Below are 23667 nucleotides of genomic sequence, written 5' to 3'. Positions count from 1 at the left end.
GGAGATATTTACTGTTGAAGGGTAGATTTGGTGTCCAATTAGTTACAATTTGTAACATTTATGCTCCAAATGTTAACACAACAAAATGGATCATTGAAGTTTTACAGAAAATTGCAGCTTTCACTGAAGGGTTATTGTTTTTGGGAGGTGACTTGAATTTTTAGTTTTGAATCCATTAATGGATTCTACTTCAAAGCAATCAGTGGTTTCCTATAGAGCTCGGAGGCGCATTCTTTCCTCATTGGCGCAAGTTAGTTTAAGTGTGGAGGACTCTGCACCCAGACGCCAAGGACTTCACCTTTTTCTCTGCGGCTCATCGCTCTTACCAGAGATTAGATTATTTATTTATTCTTGACTCCTGTCTCTCACAGATCCTAAGCTCCTCGATTGGTACCATAACTATTTCCAATCATGCGCCTGTTTATCTTGAGGTTAAGCTTACTGGCCATTCTGCAAGAGTGGACTTGGAGATTAAATGAGACCCTTTTGGACAACCACACAACGTTGGTGGCTCTTGAGGGGAAGGTGAAGTACTATTTTTCTACAAATTTGTCTGCGGACACTACTCAGGCTTCTAGATGGGAGGCGCATAAGGCTTATATTAGGGGGGGAATTTATAGCCCTTGGAGCATTCCGCAAAAAACAGCGGGCCAAACAGATGTGAACTTTTGTCTCAGATAGCTAAAATTGAAAAGTTACATTAGCGATCATTCGCGATTTTGGAACAGGACACACTGACTAATCTTTGTAACTCTCTTAAAGATGTCTTAAAGAGGCTCTGTCACCAGATTTTGCAACCCCTATCTGCTATTGCAGCAGATAGGCGCTGCAATGTAGATTACAGTAACGTTTTTATTTTTAAAAAACGAGCATTTTTGGCCAAGTTATGACCATTTTTGTAGTTATGCAAATGAGGCTTGCAAAAGTCCAAGTGGGTGTGTTTAAAAGTAAAAGTCCAAGTGGTATTATGTGCGTACATCGGGGCGTTTTTAATACTTTTACTAGCTGGGCGTTCTGATGAGAAGTATCATCCACTTCTCTTCAGAATGCCCAGCTTCTGCCAGATCACGCTGTGACGTCACTCACAGGTCCTGCATCGTGTCAGACGAGCGAGGACACATCGGCACCAGAGGCTACAGTTGATTCTGCAGCGGCATCAGCGTTTGCGGGTAAGTAGCTACATCGACTTACCTGCTAACGCCGATGCCGCTGCAGAATCAACTGAAGCCTCTGGTGCCGATGTGTCCTCGCTCGTCTGACACGATGCAGGACCTGTGAGTGACGTCACAGCGTGATCTGGCAGAAGCTGGGCATTCTGAAGAGAAGTGGATGATACTTCTCGTCAGAGCGCCCAGCTAGTAAAAGTATTAAAAACGCCCCGATGTACGCACATAATACACGCCCACTTGGACTTTTACTTCTAAACACACCCACTTGGACTTTTGCAAGCCTCATTTGCATAACTACAAAAATGGTCATAACTTGGCCAAAAATGCTTGTTTTTAAAAAATAAAAACGTTACTGTAATCTACATTGCAGCGCCTATCTGCTGCAATAGCAGATAGGGGTTGCAAAATCTGGTGACAGAGCCTCTTTAAATATTAAGTCTGCCCAGGCCTACCTTCGCATGCAGCATAAATATTATTCCCATGGGGATAAAGGGGGGAAAGTTATGTCCGCATTAGTCAAAAAAGCCAAAGAGAAAACACATGTTAAACAAATACTAACCAGGGGCATGGCTTAGCTATGGAGCCGTGAGCACATGTCTTGGGGGAGCTCAGTGCCAGCGAGTGCATAGTTACAGTTATTACCGTGTGGACCCAGCGGGAGATGCCCGGAAAACGCAGGGGATCTTGTGCTACACCTTCCCGTGCCTTACCCAGATCCTCGGCCCGCAGAGTGGGCATGGACAGGTTTCCTTCCTCGTCGCAGACCTCAGTGGCCTCCGCTACAGTGGCAGACATGTCGCCGATAATCCCATCTCCTGCTGTGACTGAAGTCTCCTGTTGTCCGTCCTCTTGATCTCCACTGCAGAGACAGACGATGGAATCTCCAGCTGCGTCTCATCACTGAGGTAGCTCCTGTACTTCTCTCCATTATACTCTCCCCCATGGAGCTAGCGCCTGCCATTTTGTCTATGCCTCATGGCTCAGACGGACAGTCAGAGCAGCCGGGCCTTCACGCTGATTTGCATTTATTAAGGGAATTGATTCAAGCCCTTCCTACCAGACAGGACCTAGATTCCCTTGTTACTAGAATTGAAAAATCCCACCAAGACATCTCAGACTTACGTCTGGAGGTTGATAGAGTGGATACTAGGGCCCTTGCCACTGAGCAGACTGTTTCCGCTATTGATTCAAGAGTGGCCTCCCTGGAGCGGGCAGCCATCTTGAATAAGACGCACCTACAGTCCCTAGCACTTCAATTAGATTACCAGGAAAATAGGGGACGCAGGAACAACGTCCGCTTGAAAGGTCTCCCTGATCTTGGCTCGCGGGACGATCTTTCTAAAAGGGTCTCCATCATTTTCAATAAGCTTACCAACATACCCCTAGAAGCTACTTTCTTAATAAACCTAATTCAGAGTCTCACGTCCCGGTCCAACCGATCCATCCAATCCACGGGATGTTCTGTGCTGCCTCCACTATTACTCTGATAAGGACTTAATTGTTGAGGGGGCATGGTCACATGGTCCAGTGTCCGTTGAAGGTAGTACGGTTACACTATATCCTGATGTTTCTCCAAGAACATTGTATTTGAGATGTCTCCTACATCCTTTATTGGACAAAATTAAAGCTGCGGGAGCTACCTATAGATGGGGTCACCCATTCCATGTGGTTGTCAAGAAAGACTCAGAATCCTTTCTATTACGTCATTTCTCTGATCTAGATGTCTTGTTTTGCTTTTTGCAAATTGACCCTTTCCCAGTCCCTGATTGGCTAGCACTGGAAAGGCCTGATCAACCTCAGCGAAGACGCCCAAGGCGCTCCAGTCATCCCTTCATCAGTAGGTCCCTTTCTGTGGCGGTACAACTACCCCTTGTGGATCTTTCACTAAGGGTTCCACCTGAGGCATAATTTGGGGATATCCTGCAATGTTGACTTGAACTTTATCATTACATTGGACCCTCGAACCATATCATGCCTACACATCTCTGGACTCCTACAGGTTTCTGCATTGAGATATCCTTCAGCGATATTACAAAATGCTATATTTTTGCTGTGCAATTTTTCCAAGTATTTGTTTATTGTGATTTGCTGGACCATATGTTGCTCTGATTTTGTATTACTACTTTTTTCACAGGACTAACTGCATATATCTTTGTCTTATATTACCTAGAGATGGGCTACTGTTATTCACTTGATTGCCTTAATTTTCACTGCCAATTCCTTCCCCTTGGTCCCTATTCCCTCATCCATCCCAACCTTCCTCCTCCCACCCTTTCTCCCTCCCTCATCTTCCCTATTGTGGCGCTCAGTGGCCTCTTGTTTTATAGTTCAGGAAGCTATGCTTGCTAGGTATTAGTCTATTGTGACGCTTGGACATTGATTTTTTTTTCTATTTTTTTTATAGATCCATTCTTTTACTAACACTGAGTTTATTGCTATATGTGGTGGTGGCTTCCTTGCTAACTTTGCAGTTTGTTCGATTTTGATTTCACCCTTTCTCCACAGGTTTTCCCACCACTGAGGAGTCGGCCCTTGAGCCTCTTTCCTGCTTGTCTTTCTCACTACTTCATTTCCGTTTCTAGTTCGTCTCCCTTCTTCATCTCCCCCTCTTCTCACTGCAGATATGACGCAGCATGCTCAAACGGATCTGCGTATAGGTTCGCTGAATGTCAGGGGTTTACATAGCCCTTGAAAGCGATCCATTCTTCTGAACATGTTGAAAAGTAAACATTTGCATGTTGCGTTTCTTTAGGAAACTCACTTGTGTGAGCAGAAACCTTTTTAAGTTGTGCAACTTGTGGTTTCCTCGTGCTTACCATAGTTTCTCGCCTGATCCGAAATCCAGGGGGACAAGTCTCCTTATCTCACGATCCCTTCCATGGGAGTTTTTAGAGTCTCACAGTGATGATATGGGGCGACTGCTTCTAATCAAGGGCTCTGACTCTCAGGTATACACATTTGCCTCTTTCTACTTACCCAATGTGGGTCAAGGTACGGCTCTTATTGGCTTTCTGGACGCCCTTGATATCGCTGTATCCACTGGCTCATCGTCTATTTAGTTTTGCCAGCTTCGCCGTATCACACGGTTTCTTCATGATAACCACTTTGTGGACACTTGGCGTGTTTTACATCCGGTGGATAAAGACTTTTCTTTCTATTCCTCTGTACATGATACTTATTCCAGAATTGATATATTTTTTTATCAAACATCACTCTCTCCAATTTGCCGACATTGATACAATCTCCTTCTCGGATAATGCCCTTATCACACTAGCCCTTTCTTTGCACTCTCCGCTCTTCCATCAATCTCAATGGAAATTGAATCCCTCACTTCCCACCGATTCGTTAGTCCCCTCTGATATTCAACGCTCCATTGAAGATTATTCTACAAATAATGCCACTGCATCTACTAATGCACGCGTCATTTGGAAGGGTCACAAATGTGTTATCCGTGGTACGTTTATCAAACCTGGCGCTCGGTTGAAGAAGGAACGCTCTACAGCCATCGCCCATCTACTCTCTGAGATTAGGATCCTAGAGACCTCACATAAATGTTCCTGTGATCAGGATTGTAAGATAGCTCTCCTTTAGAAACGAGAAGATCTTTTCCACCTCATCTCCCATCCCACCTGATGCGCTTAGGGCGCACATCGCAGTGATTCCTAAGCCCGGGAAGGACCCCTCACAATGTGCAAGTTATAGGCCGTTTTCTCTCCTTAACACAGATGTAAAGCTGTTTGCAAAGATTCTTGCTGTGCGTCTGGCTCCGTTGTTGGGGGATGTCGTTCACACGGACCAGGCGGGTTTTATGTTGGGCAGAGAGGCACGTGACAACACAACAAAGGCAATTAATCTTCGCTTCGTAGATAAGGTTATCTAATATACCACTCATGCTCTTGTCCACAGATGCTGAAAAAGCATTTGACAGTCAATCGGACGTACATGGAAGAAACCATTCTCCGACTTGGCCTTAGATCCCATGTGATGGGCTGGATAATGTCCCTATATTCCTGCCCTTCTGCTACAGTCCGTGTGAACAGTATCCTTTCAGATGGTTTTTCAATTCACAATGGGACCAGACAGGGCTGTCCTCTGTCCCCCTTGATTTTTATTCTGACCTTGGAGCCTCTTCTTCGTCACGTTGGAGCAAACTCTGACATTAAGGGGCTGGAAGTGGGTGCCACAGTTGATAAGGTTGCAGCGTATGCGGATGATCTATTATTTTTCTTGAGTAATCCGACCGTCTCCTTCTCAAACCTCATGCAAGAATTCCAACGTTTTTCTAAATTGTCTAATTTCAAAATAAACTTTTCTAAATCGGAAGCAATGAACATATCCCTCCCCTCCCACCTTTTACTCACCTTGGAACATTCCTTTAGTTTTAAATGGAACTCTGTAGCCCTAAAATATCTTGGAGTTCGCATCCCAGCTGATCTGAAAGAACTATTCAACTTGAACTTCTCATCTCTCCTTGCCGATATCAAGTTGGACTTTGCTAGATGGACAAAAGGCACTTTTACATGGATGAGGCGATGCACTATATTCAAAATGAATGTTCTTCCAAGGATCCTATACCTATTCCAGGCTCTTCCTATAGCCGTCCCAATGTCTTTTTTCAAAGCTGTCAACTCTCTCTACAAATATCATTAGTTTGGAATGGTAAATCTCCTAGACTCAAACGTACACTTTTGTGTAGATCTAAGGAATCGGGGGGTCTAGCACTTCCTGATGTTAGAACTTACTATATTGCGTCCCATCTTTCACGTATTGTAGCTTGGTGTAGACATGCTTTCTTTAAGCCGTGGGTGGGCTTGGAGCAAAGTTTATCCGCGGTTCCCCTTGCGGTCACCCTGTGGTTGGACCGTAATCAACTCAAATCTCTTTGCCAGCATCCTACTATTGACCCTACTGTTATGTTGCTCCCTCTCTTCGGTGAGGTCATCTTTACTCCCAATACACTCCTCCAATGTATCCCATTTTGGGGAATCCCTCCTTCTCTTCCGGTTTGACAGACCCAGTCTTTCGTTCCTGGTTTGCTTCAGCTAAGTTCAGAACAGCTCAGTTTCTGAGTGGTACGGATTGGCTCTCTATTTCAGATATGTCTCGGGTACCTGACCTGCAGCCTTTAGGTCACTGGAGATCTCCTTAACTTTGCCATTTTTGTTCCTCTATTTCTCCCCCTCTTTATATAAAAACAGGACCCCCCCCCCTGGAGGATTTGTGTGTTGGCACTGATCTATTTCGACACACGTTGTCCACAATTAACACCCTTCTTTTGAACCCTCCCTATCTACTTTCCCCTGACTACCTTTCTACATGGGAGTCTGATTTGACTATTTCTCCTTTTCAATCGCACAAAGTAAGCACATCCTCACTCTGGCTCACTCGATCAGCTCGCGCTACCAAGAAGCCAGTTTCAAATTTCTTTCTCGCTGGTGTAGGACTCCGGTTCGCCTGCACCGCATCTTTCCTACAGCATCCCCCCTGTGTTGGAGATGTGTGTTGGAGAATGGTACCCTCCTTCACACCTTTTGATCATGTTCTCGTCTTGCTTCGTTTTGGACGGAGTTAAACGGGTGATATGTGAGGTCAGACACCAGCATTTCTATTTATGCGGCTTTCTTCCTTCATCACTGCGACATTCCGGTAAATATCTACAAACGCTCCTTGCTTCACTTTTTAGTGATGGCAGCACATCATTGCATTCCATTAAGATGGAAAAATTCCTCTCCTCCTGCTTTGTCCCTCTGGATTTCTAGGGTCAATGACCTCATGCACATGGAGGACTTGACCTCCACCATTAATGACTCACATGCTAAGTTCTGCCAAACATGGACTCCTTGGATTATTTTTCAGAGTTCTGACTCATACAAAGACATTCTTCGGGAGATGAGTCTTGTTCAGCAGCTTGAGTAGGGCTCTCGTCATTGCGGTATATTTCGGAGGGAAGTCCTACACACTCCTTTCCTGGTCCTTATCCTCTCCTGCACCTCCTTCTTTTCTTTCCTCCCTATGCTCGTCTTATATCTTCTGATGCGTGCTCCATTTGATGCGGGTTTGAAGAAAATCATCTCACTCACTTATGTGAGACTACTGTAATGATAAGTTGTATTTCGCATGTATTTTGCCTTTTATATTCTTTGTTTCTGTATCCCTATTGTTCAGTAAAATTGACCTTTTGGTCACGAAAATAAAGTTAAAAAAAAAAAAAAATGAAATACTAACAGAGCAGGGCTCTTTGTCTTCTGACCTATCTATTATAGCTGATACTTTCTCCTCATCCTACAGTTCGCTGTACAATTTACAAAGTGTTTCTACTACTCCTCTCACCTTTACTGACCCTGTCCCTTCTATTGATAGAAATCGCCAGGCCATCTCGAGCTTCCTAGACATGCTATCCCTTCCAACTTTAAGGCTGGACTCACACGAGGTCATTACGTCCGTAATTGACGGACATATTTCGGCCGCAAGTCCCGGACCGAACACACTGCAGGGAGCCGGGCTCCTAGCATCATAGTTATGTGCGATGCTAGGAGTCCCTGCATCGCTGCCGGACAACTGTCCCGTACTGTAATCATGTTTTCAGTACGAGACAGTGGTCCAGCAGCGAGGCAGGGTCTTCTAGCATCGTACATTGCACTGCACTGTGTTCGGTCTGGGACTTGCGGCCGAAATACGTCCGTCAATTACGGACGTAATGACCTAGTGTGAATCCAGCCTTACTGACGAAGATGTGACACCACTTTTGGCCCCAGTCACTTCAGATGAAATTAAGAAGGTTCTGCTGACCATCCCGAATGGTAAATGTCCTGGACCAGATGGCTTTCCGATTTTCTACTATAAAATTTTTCGATGTACTGGATGTTCCTTTGGTTGAATACTTTGATACGCTGAATTCTGGTTGCCCCCCACACTCACAAGTCCTTGAGGCACATATAGCTATACTACATAAAGAGGGTAAGGATGCTCTTCATTGTAGGAATTATCGTCCTATTTCACTCCTAAATACGGACGTTAAATTATGGGCGAAGATATTGGCAAGTAGAATGGCCCTTGTTCTGCCCAAATTGATTCAGAGCAGTCTGGCTTTGTGCGTGGCAGGGAGGGTAGAGACAACTCTTAAAAGTTTTAGCATGGTTTATGGCATGTAAAGACCTATAACAGACCCCTTATATTACTAGGAACAGATGCTGAAAAAGCTTTTGATATGGTGGACTGGCAATATATGTACCTCACATTGCTTAAATTTGGTTTTCCCTCAGCAATGGTAGATGCTGTCTTTACTCTATATGCTTCGCCCTCGGCTAGGGTTAGAGCTAATGGCCTATTGTCCTCGCCCTTCAAAATAACCAATGGTACGAGACAGGGCTGCCCACTGTGCCCTACTCTTTTCATTCTAACCCTAGAAACGTTAATTCAAGCCATTAGACAAAACCCCAATATCCAAGGACTGCGGGTGGACAACAAAGAACATAAAGTAGCTGCTTTCGCAGATGATCTGTTATTGTTTATCTCAAATCCTAAGGCCGCGTTTCCTGCCTTACTAAAACTGTTTGAGTTTGGGGCTATATCCAATTTCAGAATTAATCACTCAAAATGTGAGGCACTGAATATCACTCTGTCTCCACCTGTAGTCTCTAATCTCTCGAGACTTCCCATTTAAGTGGGCTACGTTATACATCACTTACCTGGGTATTACGTTATCTAGCAATTTACAGGATATCTACCGCCTTAAGTTCCCCCCACTTTTGAAGTCCATTTCTGCTCAACTGCCGTGACCTGCAAATCCCGATGATTTAGTGGATGGGGAGGAAGAATGGGGAGGGGAGATAGAGTCCGTTGATAAAGGGCCTGCTGTTCTCTCGGAAATTTCGTACTACCCATGTGTTCAGTTTCCCTCGCCTTTAATGCCGGCACATTTAACCCCTTCCACTCTATAACCCGCAATGCCAATAGGTGACCTGTATAAAAGTAGTACTGTACCAACTATTGGTGCTATCAATAACTTGAGTATAGGACAGCATTGGTCCAAAGCGCAGTGCAACCATTTCAATGCTACCAGTTTAGGTTTTCTGGGACGCTATAAAATTACCAGGCCACTCATGGTTTGAAGCTCTGATTTGCTCCACACCTTTACCCAGAAAACTGATATCCATCCTCTATAATAAATTACTCAGCTTGGATATGCAGGATAAGCCCCTCTTTCTCAGTGCTTGGGAAAGGGGCTTGAAAGTTTTGTTTTCCCCCAGAGACACTTCAGCTAGACTTAAAAGATCACATGGTCTGTCCAGGTGTGTTAGAACTCGGGAGAATGCCTTTAAGCTGCTCACGAGGTGGTATAGGTCCACAGATATAGTAGCTAGAATGTACAGTACCGCATCTGATGCATGTTGGCGGTATGGTAGGTCTCCAGGCACTTTAATTCATGTCTGGTGGGAGTGTTCTATAATCACGCCATACTGGTCCTGTATTGAATCGCATGTCAATACAATTTGTAATAAGAACATTAAGCTTACTCCTTCTCTAGTATTCGTTAATATACCCTCTTCAAACTGTAACCTCACTAGACACTACTTGTCTTCACTCCTTAACATGGTAGCTAAGCTTCTCATTCCAATTAAATGGTTGGATAAACTACCACCTGATGTCTATGTGGCTCAATAGACTCAGGCAAATATATAGATTGGTAGAATTGTCTGGCTGGGAGTCTAGAAGACATGACCAATTTATGACATTATGGGCCCCGTGGTGTGCCAGGGCGAGGGCTCACCTCACGTGATCTTGGTATGGTATATCATTTTTGTCAGAAATAAATAGGTCCCCACTCTATATGGTATTTCCTTCCTTTTGTGCCCCTTTCTTTTGCAATGTACTTATGTTGACTTCTGTAACTACAACAGAGTTTTTAACCTCGCTCATAGCCTTTGAGCTGACTGTTGCTGAAAGTACAAGTACCGAGTACCTTTTTTATTTTTCATATTTCTCATTTTTATTGGTTTCATGAGCTGTTTCCAGCTATATGGCTTACGTTGTATCATTGTATATTGCATATTGCTCTATATTACTGGGTTTCTACCTGGCTGTGTATGTATTTCTATGTTATTGTTTTTCAAAAGAAAAAAAAATGAATATTTAAAATGAATGCCGCACATACAAATGGTTTACGATGTAATACTTGGCTAAGTTAGCCAGCGCAAGAGCTCTTTCTTAGTGGGTCTTTACTCTGGCTGATAGAGGGTTATCTCAAATAGCAGATTTACCTCTGACTTCCATATGCCCTAATAGGACCTAAGGACGGGGTTGTCATTGTGAGCTTTATGCTGGTCATGGGTGCACAGATCATTTCACAGATACCACTAATAATGCGTCATTCATTTTACCTTGTAATTGCAAAATGTGCTTTGAGGCCGGCAATACATATATACATGTCCCTGGACATAATATATTTGTGTTAGACACTTTTTACTCACTTGTACTGTAACTTGCAAAAAAAAGTCTCTGGGCACTTTACAACTTCTTAGGCCGGGATCACATACAGGTGTAGATGGGCAAAAATCTATTGGCTGCCCCAGCCCTGTAGCTAGATACACTGGCCAAAGCAAGTGGCTTGTTGGTGCCCTTTGACGCCCAGTACTCGGGGGAACATTCCCCACTACTGCCTCCTACAGACCAAAAGGCCCTATGGAACCGCGAGTTAAGTTTCAGAACTTTGTTGTTTTAAATGGCGTCCCTACAAATAGGTGACTATGTAATACTAGCAGGAGAGGCAATAGAGACTGTAATCCAGCGCTTGAAGGTTTAGTAAACGGAATCGAGGTTCCAATTTCACCTGGCGAACAACCAATGCAATTCAACCCTTTTTTTTTTTTTTTTGCACTTTGCATTTTTACATTTGTAATACAAATAAAATTGGAACCTTGATTCCTTTTACTAGACCTTCAAGTGCTGGATTACAGTCTCTTTTGCCTCTCCTGTTTGCCTTCGGCCGTGCGGAAATCCGAGCGCTGTCTGAACAGGACACAACGAATGGTGAGCTGGAGGATTCCCCCCCCCCTCCCCTTATGTGCTTCTGTAATACTTGCCTAAGTGAGCCAGAGCAGGAGCTCTTTCTTAGTGGGTCTTCACTCTGGCCAATAGAGGGTTATCTCAAATAGGGGGTCCATCTCTAACTTCCATACGTCCTAATAGGACCAAGGGACGGGGTGTCATTGTGAGCTTTAAGCTGGTCATAGGTGCACAGATTATTTTACTGATGCCACTAATGAGTCATTCACTGTGCCTTGTAATTCCAAAATGTGTTTTGCTAAGGCCGGTAATACATATATACATGTCCCTGGACATAATATATTTGTGATAGACACTTTTTCTCATTTGTAACTTGCACTCACCCCTTCCCCACCAGTACTTTACAACTCCTCTTAGGCCAGCATCGCACACATAGTTTTGATGCAGTTTTTGGCTCCGTTTTTGAGCCAAACACAGAAGTAGACTCCCAGGAAAGGAGACGCATCAGTTTTTTTTTTTTTTGGTTTTTTTTTTATACCTTTTTGTTTTTTTTTCCTTTTTGGATCCATTTCTGGCTTTGGCTAAAAAAAACAGACAAAAACTGCATCAAAAGTGTGTGTGTGATCCTGGCCATAGCCATACCTGTTTTTCAGATTTAATTGTTGGACCAGCTCTCTTGGTGCCTAAGGGAGGGGTTTTTAGAATTCGACCCTACCACCCTCAGTTCAGCATGATCGTTGTTGGATTGACACTCACCCCTTCCCCACCAAACCCTAGCAGTTTTATTTATAATACATAATTTCCATGTCCCTCCACCTCCATTCCCTCCACCTCCACACATGTGCAGTTCCCAATGCTGGACCCGCTGGCCCCCTTCCATCATAATTACCATAATTCAAATCCCAAATCAAGGTACATTTTAAGCACCACCCCTGTTCCACATGGGAAAGCCCCGAAAATAGGGGCTTTTAGTACAAATTAGAATAAACCTTGTCCATTTTTTAGTCCAGTTTGCAGGACTGTTGGCTAAAATACTTTTTCTTTGTAATTTGCAAGCGCATCTTGATTGATAAATTGCTCCAATGTTTAGATTACAAAGTTGTTGCAAAACCTCAATTAAATGGGTTGTCTCATGAATACAACCACTGTCCACATGTCCTATAAGGGTATATGGACATCATAGAGGTCGGTCCCCCCAGCTCTGGAAAAAGTAGATACCACTCCAGTAGAGTAGGGCCATCTGGCTGACTGCGGCTGCCCCTGGCAGAATCAGACCGGGAGTGTCTCTAAAGAGAATCTCTGAAAAGAAAAACATTGGGATAATGAATATGCTATACCTATTTGGGCAGCTTTATGTCCATTAACAAACATATTTTGTGACATCCTGTAATAGTTTACAATCTGAATATTATAGAATTAATATAGCAAACACTTCATCCATTCTCTCTAGGTATGCCTTTTCTAGAAACGATCCAATATTACTTACTATTGTCCCGAAACCTGGCCCTACTGTGGAAATTGGACAGAGAATAGGGTTAAGTAACCTGGACGTAAGGAAAATTAATGCCTTTTACAGCTGCAGTAAGTTGTTTCCTTACCTTATGGCTTCTCTGAAATCTACTTACGGTATATATATATATTTTATTTGGTGTGAACGTTAGCGGAATTCTCGCTAAAATTGTCCATCTCTATCACCACAGATCTTTGCAGGGAAAAGCTGGTGGAGCTCTCAGGATCTTTTTCCGGAAGCAGCAATTCTGCAACTGATGGTGGTGGAAACTGTCTCTGGCTCATTCAAGTCCCTGGTAAAAAGGTAAAATTGATGAATGAAGATAATATGAACATACAATAATTTTTTTTTTTTTACATTTTTGTAACTTGGTCTAAACTAATAGCCACCGTCCCTTTCTATTTTTGTCCCAGGTTTCATTGCAGATTGTTTATCTTAGAATATTTTCAACTGACTATATTAAAGTCTATGACGGTTTAACTAAATCTTCATCTGTCCTATTGGAGGAGACGAGCGGATTAAAATTATCCATAACTCTGGTTTCATCTGGGCGTAACATGCTTGTAGAGTTTGTGAGCGCATCCAGTTCAAAACGGAGTATATTTAACGCTTTTTATTCCACTGGTAAGTCTTTAGCTCTCATCCAAAGATGGTTACAAAAATTTACCCTGATTCCCTCATTAATTTGCACGTTTGACTTGACCTGGCAAATTATCGAGGACATTCAGCAAGTTAATTGGCTCTAGAGGGGGGGGGGGGGAGAACACCTCTGGCACTGCCTACTTCTCAGAATACAAAGAATTGAATAGCTTAAAAATGCGACCTGTTGGATCCTTGTGGCCCCTATCTTCAGAGGGATCTACCAAGAATTTATTGTTTGTGGCCCACACAGGGTGGACATGCACATGTTCTGTATAGTATCATTTCCACCATAGATATAATACTGTCTACAAATCCCACCAAAATTAGGTATCCAGAAAATATCATCAGTGAGGAATAGGACCAGGGAAATGAAGGTGGGGATGGGGATCAGGTAGAAAATGCACCAGAGTACTATAAAAGTCACGACCACAAAAAATGAACTTTTTTTTCTTAATTGTATATGTTTTTGCTTTTCAGTGGTCTAGAACTGAGGAATGAAACCACTGAATGAGAGGAACCTGAAAATAACGGGGATGATTGATAGATTTCATGTTAGTTATATATCGCTTTGCTAAGCTTTTATTTTTTTTCTATAAATGTTGTTATCTCTTAATTTTATTCATTACAACTTATGTTGATCGAGGTCTGTTGCTTTAAATTCTGGTTTTGAATAAATCACAGAAATTTAAAAGTCTCTTTTTATTTTTATATGCTCGTCCATAGAATTAGTTCTATTTTATTCTTCCCCCAAAGCAGGGCCAGCTCCAGGTTTATGTGGGCCCTTGGACGACAGACTTAGTGGGCCCCTTTGCGGGGAACCTTCAGTAGCAGTAAAACGGAAGAAAATGGCAGTGTGTGTGCCCCGATATACAGTGAAGGAAATAAGTATTTGATCCCTTGCTGATTTTGTAAGTTTGCCCACTGTCAAAGTCATGAACAGTCTAGAATTTTCAGGCTAGGTTAATTTTACCAGTGAGAGATAGATTATATATATAAAAAAAAAAAGAAAATCAGTCAAAATTATATGTATTTATTTGCATTGTGCACAGAGAAATAAGTATTTGATCCCCTACCAACCATTAAGAGTTCAGCCTCCTCCAGACCAGTTACATGCTCCAAATCAACTTGGTGCCTGCATTAAAGACAGCTCTTACATGGTCACCTGTATAAAAGACTCCTGTCCACAGACTCAATTAATCAGTCTGACTCTAACCTCTACAACATGGGCAAGACCAAAGAGCTTTCTAAGGATGTCAGGGACAAGATCATAGACCTGCACAAGGCTGGAATGGGCTACAAAACCATAAGTAAGACGCTCGGTGAGAAGGAGACAACTGTTGGTGCAATAGTAAGAAAATGGAAGACATACAAAATGACTGTCAATCGACATCGATCTTGGGTTCCATGCAAAATCTCACCTCCTTGATCCTGAGGAAGGTGAGAGCTCAGCCAAAAACTACACGGGGGGAACTTGTTAATGATCTCAAGGCAGCTGGGACCACAGTCACCAAGAAAACCATTCGTAACACATTACGCCGTAATGGATTAAAATCCTGCAGTGCCCACAAGGTCCCCCTGCTCAAGAAGGTACATGTACAGGCCCGACTGAAGTTTGCAAATGAACATCTTGATTGGGAGAAGGTGCTGTGGTCAGATGAGACTAAAATTGAGCTCTTTGGCATTAACTCAACTCGCCGTGTTTGGAGGAAGAGAAATGCTGCCTATGACCCAAAGAACACCGTCCCCACTGTCAAGCATGGAGGTGGAAACATTATGTTTTGGGGGTGTTTCTCTGCTAAGGGCACAGGGCTACTTCACCGCATCAATGGGAGAATGGATGGAGCCATGTACCGTCAAATCCTGAGTGACAACCTCCTTCCCTCCACCAGGACATTAAAACTGGCTCGTGGCTGGGTCTTCCAGCACGACAATGACCCAAAACATACAGCCAAGGCAACAAAGGAGTGGCTCAAAAAGAAGCACATTAAGGTCATGGAGTGGCCTAGCCAGTCTCCAGACCTTAATCCCATCAAAAACTTATGGAGGGAGCTGAAGATCCGAGTTGCCAAGCGACAGCCTCGAAATCTTAATGATTTACAGATGATCTGCAAAGAGGAGTGGGCCAAAATTCCATCTAACATGTGTGCAAACATCATCATCAACTACAAAAAACGTCTGACTGCTGTTCTTGCCAACAAGGGTTTTGCCACCAAGTATTAAGTCTTGTTTGCCAAAGGGATCAAATACTTATTTCTCTGTGCACAATGCAAATAAATATATATAATTTTGACAATGATTTTTTTTTTTTTTTAGATAATCTATCTCTCACTGGTAAAATTAACCTAGCCTAAAAATTCTGGGCTGTTCATGTCTTTGACAGTGGGCAAACTTACAAAATCAGCAAGGGATCAAATACTTATTTTCTTCACTGTAGATGTTAGGCCTTCAGTTTGTGCCCCGCCCCATATAAAATTTCCCTCTTTATGTCCCCATATATACAGTGTCCTCTGTAGATAGTGCCACAGTGCCCTCTGTGGGTAGTGACATTGGGGCTCCCCCTAGGAGAGGAATCCCCAGCCAGAGCATTGTCAACACTCTGGCCACAGGGATTACTCTCCTGGAGGAGCCCCTGACATCACTGTCCATGAATGCATAGTAACATCGGGGGCTTCGCCAGAGGCGGAATCCCCGGCCAGCGCATCAAAATTAACCCCTTCAGGACGCAGCCTGTTTTGGCTTTGTGGCAGAGCCGATTTTTTTCAAATCTGACTAGTGTTACTTTATGTGGTAATAACTTGGAAATGCTTTTACCTATCCAAGCGATTCTGAGTTTTCTCGTGACATATTGTACTTTATGTTAGTGGTAAAATTTGGTTGATAAATTCAGTATTTATTAGTGAAAAACACCAAAATTTATAGAAAATGTGGAAAAATTAGCATTTTTCTAAATTTAAATGTATCTGCTTGTAAAACAGATAGTAATACCACACAATAGTCAATAGTTAAAGAGGCTCTGTCACCAGATTTTGCAACCCCTATCTGCTATTGCAGCAGATCGGCGCTGCAATGTAGATTACAGTAACGGTTTTATTTTTAAAAAACGAGCATTTTTGGCCAAGTTATGACCATTTTTGTAGTTATGCAAATGAGGCTTGCAAAAGTCCAAGTGGGTGTGTTTAAAAGTAAAAGTCCAAGTGGGCGTGTATTAGGTGCGTACATTGGGGCGTTTTTAATACTTTTACTAGCTGGGCGCTCTGATGAGAAGTATCATCCACTTCTCTTCAGAACGCCCAGCTTCTGCCAGTGCAGACACAGCGTGTTCTCGAGAGATCACGCTGTGACGTCACTCACAGGTCCTCGTGTCAGACGAGCGAGGACACCGGCACCAGAGGCTACAGTTGATTCTGCAGCAGCATCAGCGTTTGCAGGTAAGTAGCTACATCGACTTACCTGCTAACGCCGATGCTGCTGCAGAATCAACTGAAGCCTCTGGTGCCGGTGTCCTCGCTCGTCTGACACGATGCAGGACCTGTGAGTGACGTCACAGCGTGATCTCTCGAACACGGCTGTGTCTGCACTGCCAGAAGCTGGGCGTTCTGAAGAGAAGTGGATGATACTTCTCATCAGAGCGCCCAGCTAGTAAAAGTATTAAAAACGCCCCGATGTACGCACATAATACACGCCCACTTGGACTTTTACTTTTAAACACACCCACTTGGACTTTTGCAAGCCTCATTTGCATAACTACAAAAATGGTCATAACTTGGCCAAAAATGCTCGTTTTTTAAAAATAAAAACGTTACTGTAATCTACATTGCAGCGCCTATCTGCTGCAATAGCAGATAGGGGTTGCAAAATCTGGTGACAGAGCCTCTTTAACATGGCATAATTTTTTGATTCTTTTTATTTTCTAGGACGTTACAAGGTTTAGACTTTAAGCAGCAATTTCTCACATTTTCAAGGAGATTTTAAAAGGCTATTTTTACAGGGACCAGTTCAGTTCTGAAGTGGTTTTGGGGGCCTTATATATTAGAAACCCCCAATATATCACCCCATTTTGAAAACTGCACCCCTCAAAGTATTCAAAACAGCATTCAGAAAGTTTCCTAACCCTTTAGGTGTTTCACAGGAAATCAAGAAATGTAGATGGGAAATTTACAAACAAAGTATTTTTTTTTGCCGAAATTCATTTGTAATACATTTTTTTTTTCTGTAACACAGAAGGTTTTACCAGAGAAACACAACTCAATATGTATTGCCCAGATTCTGCAGTTTTTAGAAATATCGCAGATGTGGCCCTAGTGTCCTAATGGACAAACACAGGCCTCTGAAGCAAAGGAGCACCTAGTGGATTTTCGGGCCTCCTTTTTTTTTTTTTTAAATGTATTTTAGGCACCATGTAAGGTTCGAAGAGGTCTTGTGGTGCCAAACAGTGGAAACCCCCAAAAGTGACCCCATTTTGGTAGCTACACCCTTCGAGGAATTTAGGGATATAGTTAGCATTTGGACCCCACAGGTCTTTTGCTATTTTTATTGAAATTAGTCTGTGAAGATGAAAATCTACTTTTTTTTTCTGAAAAAACAGACATTTTTAATATTTACAAGGAATAAAGAAGAAATGCACCCCAACGTTGGTAAAGCATCTTCTCCCGTTTATGGAAATACCCCATATGTGGTAATAAACCTATGTTTGGACCCACAGCAGGGCTCATGAGGGAAGGAGCGCCATTTGGATTTTGGAGCACAGATTTTGCTTGATTGGTTTTCAGTGCCATGTCACGTTTGCAACGCCCTGGACGGACCAAAACAGTGGAAACACCCCAAATGTGACACCACTTTAGAAACTGCACACCTCAAGGAATTTTTTCTAGGGGTATAGTTAGCATTTTGACCCCACAGGTTTTTTTTGCAGAATTTAGTGGAATTAGGGCGTGAAAATGAATATCAACATTTTTTGTCCACTTAAAATGTTGAATTTTTTCATTTTCACAAGGGATAAAGGAGAAAAAGCCGCCCAGTCATAAAAGCTGTGTAAGGCCTTGTTTTTTGTGGGACAGGGGCTAGCTTTTATTTGTACTACCTTAGGGAACATGCGACTTTTTGATCACTTTTTATTCTATATTTTGGGAGGGGTGGTGACATTGATTCTGGCATTGTTTTTCAGTTATTTTTTTTGCGATGTTCACCGTGCGGGAAAAATAACATTTATAGTTTGGGTAGTTACGAATGCGGTGATACCAAATGTGTTTTTTTTTTTAATGTTTTCATTTTTTTTCCTATAATGAAAAAAAACGTTTGATTTTTACACTTTTATAAAACATTTTTATTTAGCTTTTTTTTTTTTTTTTGCTTTTTACACTTATTTGTTTTACCTGCAGCACTGATCGCTGCTAGAATACATTACACTACCTAGGTAGTGTAATGTATTCCAACTGTCAGTGTGACGCACAGTCACTCTGACAGTAAGCTTATGAAGACCCAACAGAGGCTGGTCCTCATAGGCTTCCACACATGGCAGAACTGGAGGCCGTTGTCTGCCTCCGGTTGCCATGGAAACCATAAGCAACCCCCATGATTGCATGGGGGCTGCCGATGTGCTATAAACCCCCTAAATGCAGCGATCACAATCTATTGCATTTAAGGGGTTAATTGCCGAAATCAGCGGTGACGATCGGCAACAGTTGAGTGTCAGCTGTCGGGGCAGCTGACCACCTTGTTCCCAATGCACTCTGTCACCGACATTGTGCATCGGGAACGACTCAGGCTTTCTGTCAGAATGACAAGAAGTCGCTATCAGGAACAGCCTAAGGCTGGTCCTGATAGGCTTCCATACATTGCAGACACGGAGGCCATTGTTTGGCATCTGGTTGCTATGCCAACCATTGGCAAACCCTGCCATTTCACTGTGGGGTCTGCCGATGTGGTAGAAACTCCTAAAATATGGCGATAACAATCGTTCGCCACATTTAAGGGGTTATTTCCTTAAATCAGCTGCGATGAGCCACTGATCGGCAACAGTGGAGTGCCAGCTGTCGGGGAACCGCGTGGAGTGTCAGCTGACGTCCCGGGTCTGTGCAGTAACTGTATGTCCTGATGCGCTAAGACACTGGTCACCAGGATGTACAGTTGCGTCGTGATGCGCTTACGGGTTAAGCGAGACATTGCACTGGTAGACAGGGCGAATACGACAAAACAGTAGGTGGAACAAACAGCCAAATCACTGACCTCAGCAGTCCTGTGCTGTATTTTAGAGTTCTCACACTGCGGTTGTCGTGCGCTTTTTTTTTCTGCCACGACTACTGAGAAATTACGGCAAAACACAGCATTTTTTTGCTAAATCACTAAAAAAAAAACTGTAGCATTTGGCCACTACATTGTGCTAATCTAAGCTTGAAAACCCAGCCTGAGGTCGTGTTCCCACGGGTCGGACACACTGCATAAAAACTGCGCAGCGTATGTGACCTGGAATCCGCAGCACTTTCAGTCTGAAAAACCACACCTCATTGTGGTGCGGTTTTTCAAACTGATTTTTTTGCTTCGGAATGCAGCGCTGTGGTAAAAATAAAAACTTCCATACTTACCCCATCCCTCTACTATGAGCGTAGTCCAGTCTCCTAAGATGACTTTGCAGGCCATGTGACGCTGTAGCCTATTATTGGCTGCAGCTGTCACATGGGATAAAACATCATCCCAGGAGGCCAGACTGCAGGAAAGAGAGTTTACTGGGTAAGATTTATTTATATTTTCCTGAGTTGCGTTTTTTTTTTTTTTACGGCGGAATCGCTGCGATTCCACCACAAAACTCTCAGCACATGGCTTTCTGTTGCGGGTTTTGCATTCCCATTGAATTCAATGGGGAATACCCGCAACAGAAAATCAACGAAAACGCAGCATACATTGACATGCTGCGGAATTAAACTCTGCACCAAAGGTAACTTTATTAATGTTTATCCTGCGTTTTTTTTTCTGCTGCGTGGGCATGAGATTTTCTAAATCTCATCCACCTTGCTGCTACTGCAAATGCTGCAGAATTTCCGCACAGAATTCTGTTGCGGAAATTCCGCAGTGTTTACGCTACATGGGAACCCGGCCTGAGGCTGGGTTTTCTCGGCACAGTCAAGACACATATTGACCGCAATGCGTGAACCCAGAGTTATAGAACAGAGGACAGGAGCAGCACATATTCATGAGGCTGGGTTCACATGCCGTGGGCAAAATTAGTTTTTACTGCACCATTTTGCTATGATTTTCTGAAAATAACAGTAAAAAAAAGCATTTTGACAGCTGCATGTAAAACCAGCCTTGTGAATGCCATGATTTTTTTTTTACTTTTCTTCTCACCTGCCCCGGCACATTAAATATAATCAGACATTTCCCCCCAACATTACTCTTACTTTTAGTAGTATGTTGCAGCCTAGGTGCCTTTCACTCTCCTGTAATTTGCCTTCATTACCTTGTAGGGCTGCTCTTTTGCTCCGCCCACTGTCACTCCATTGGTTCTCCCATAGCTGATGAATGCCTGTCAGCTAGGGAGACTGACAGGCTCTCATCTAATTAGCAATTTCAAGTGGCACAAAGTGTGCTGCGTGCAGGGGAACCGGCAGCTGGAGGTATGGGGACCGCCAAATGACTGACCGGCCCAGTGGGAATCTTCCCGGTAGATTACATTGCCAATCTGCCCCTGCCTGTAGCCTAGTAAATGGCAGAGCAGGGAGATATCTCCCTGTTCTGCCATAGTGTTTAATAGCTTATGCGTCCCAAGGATGCAGATGCTATTGAATGTGGTATCGCTAGCGGTGACACCAGCATGGGGGGGGGGCATGCCAGCAGGCGGCATGGGCCCCCTCATGCCAAGGGCCCCGTAGCAGCCGCTACGGCTGCTACAGCGGTAGTTGCGCCACTGGTCTAGAGAATCGGCAACGCTCTGGCCGGGTATTCCGGTTCAGAAGGAGCCCCTGACGTCACTGTCCATATATGGACAGGGACGTCGGGGGAACCCTGTATAAGCGGAATCTCGGGGAGGAGCCATGACGGCAGCTTAAAGCATCCGGCGTCCGAGTGTGCCCCCCAAGGCTAGTGTGGCCTGGCACTTGCCTGAGTTCGTCGGGTGCTGACACAAGCTCTGCTACTCGCTAACACTGTCCATCTCTATCAACAGATCTTTGCAGGGAAAAGCTGGTGGAGCTCTCAGGATCTTTTTCTGCAAGCATTACTTCTGCAACTGATGGTGGTGGAAACTGCCTCTGGCTTTTTTTTACAATTTTTGTAATTTGGTCTAAACTAATATTTCTATTTTTGTCTCAGGTTTCATTGCAGATTGTTTATCTTAGCATCTTTTCTACTGACTATATTAAAGTCTATGAAGGTTTAACTATTGGTGGAGACGAGCGGATTAATATTATCCATAACTCCAGGTTTTATCTGAGCGTAACATGCTTGTAGAGTTTGTGAGCACATCCTGTTCCAAATAGAGTATATTTAATGCTATGTATTCCACTGTGTCTAGCTCTCATCCAAATATGGTCCAAAAAATTTACCCGGACTCCCTCATTAACTTGCACGTTCGACTTGACCTGCCCCGTTATCAAGGACATTCAGCTTGTTTAGATAGGTAGCGTGTGGAGAACACCTCTGGCACTGCCTACTTCTGAGAATGCAAAGAATTGAATAGGTTAAAACGTGACCTGTTGGATCCTTGTGGCCCCTATCTTCAGAGGGATCTACCAAGAATTTATTGTTTATGGCCCACATAGGGTCAGACTGGCCCACTAGCGTACCAGATAATATTTCATTGGGCCTAATCTCTAACACAAAATGGGCCCCTAATACATGCCCAAAAGACAACCCATTTGGAGGTGACTTTGGAGCCAATCGTTTGCCACTAGGATGATCCAGAAATAACTTATTAGTCCCTATTGATGTCTCCTGTTTGTGTTCAATGATTATTACAATACAATTATAAGTGGGCGTGCACATGTTTTGTATAGAATCATTTCCACCATAGATATAATACTGTCTACAAATCCCACCAAAATTAGGTATCCAGCAAACCGTGAGGAACAGGACCAGGCAAATGAAGGTGGGGGTGGGGATCAGGTAGAAAATGTACCCAAGTATTCTAAGGGTATGTGCACACGATAACGACCATTATGGCTGAAATTACGGAGCTGTCAGGAGAAAACAGCTCCGTCATTTCAGACGTAATTGCTCGTACTCTCATTTTGCGAGGCGTCATTGACGGCCGTAATTTGGAGCTGTTCTTCATTGAATTCAATGAAAAACGGCTCAAATTACGTCCAAAGAAGTGTCCTGCACTTCTTTGACGAGGCTGTTATTTTAAGCGCCGTCTTTTGACAGCGACGCGTAAAATTACAGGTCGTCGGCACAGTACGTCGGCAAACCCATTCAAATGAATGGGCAGATGTTTGCCGACGTATTGGAGCCGTATTTTAAGGCGTAAATCGAGGCATTATACGCCTCGTTTACGCCTGAAAATAGGTCGTGTGAACCCAGCCTTAAAGTTATGACCAAAAAAAGAACTCTTTGTTGTTCTTACATAGTTCAGTATTCTCAATTATATATGTTTTTGCTTTTCAGTGGTCTAGAACTATGAGGAATGAAACCACTGAATTAGCGGAACCTGAAAATAACGGGGATGATTGATAGAGTTCCAGTCAGTTATATATCATTTTACGAATCATTTATTTTCTCTATAAATGTCGTTATCTATTCATTTTATTCATTACAACATATGCAGATCCAGGTCTGTTACTAAAAAATGTCTTTTTATTTTTATATGGTCGTACATAAACTTAGTTGAATTTTTTTTTTCTTCCCCCAAAGCAGGGCCGGCTACAGGTTTATATGGGCCCTTGGACGACACAGATTCTAGTAGGCCCCTTTGCGGGGGAATTAATTGCGGAAGTAAAACGGAAGAAAACGGCAGTTTGTGCCCCCATAAAAAGTGCCCTCTTTATGTCCCCATATATACAGTGCCCTCTGTAGATAGTGTCACAGTGCCCTCTGAAGGTAGCGACAAACGCAGCCCCTTGTAGATAGTGTCATTGGGGCTCCCTCTAGGAATGGAATCCCCAGCCAGGGCGTTGCTGACCCTCTGGTCAGGGATTCCTCTCCTGGAGGAGCCCCTGACATCACTGATAACATCAGGGGCTTCATCACTCTGTTTTCATCTGGGCATAAAATGATTGTAGAGTTTGTAAGCACATCCAGTTCCAAACTGAGTATATTTAAAGCTATTTATACCAATGGTAAGTCTTTAGCTCTCATCCAACTTGCACATTTCGCTTGACCTGCCCAGGTATTGAAGACACTCAGCTTATT

The 23667-nt window shown here is 43.3% G+C and overlaps 1 protein-coding gene across 1 annotated transcript in view; it reads left to right on the top strand.

The window, feature by feature from the left end:
* Positions 1-21656, top strand: part of LOC142760378 (hatching enzyme 1.2-like) — a 52979-nt gene extending 31323 nt beyond the window's left edge. Inside the window, exons 8-11 of the mRNA XM_075863562.1 lie at positions 12625-12755; positions 12875-12987; positions 13098-13308; positions 21631-21656. Of these exons, the coding sequence (XP_075719677.1) occupies positions 12625-12755; positions 12875-12987; positions 13098-13308; positions 21631-21656 (481 nt within the window). The remainder of the gene's footprint in view (positions 1-12624; positions 12756-12874; positions 12988-13097; positions 13309-21630) is intronic.
* The last annotated feature ends 2011 nt before the right edge of the window (positions 21657-23667 follow it).

This window comes from Rhinoderma darwinii, chromosome 4 (genome assembly GCF_050947455.1).
Source record: "Rhinoderma darwinii isolate aRhiDar2 chromosome 4, aRhiDar2.hap1, whole genome shotgun sequence".
Taxonomy (NCBI): Eukaryota; Metazoa; Chordata; class Amphibia; order Anura; family Rhinodermatidae; genus Rhinoderma; species Rhinoderma darwinii.
This window is presented reverse-complemented; position numbering and strand designations above follow the sequence as displayed.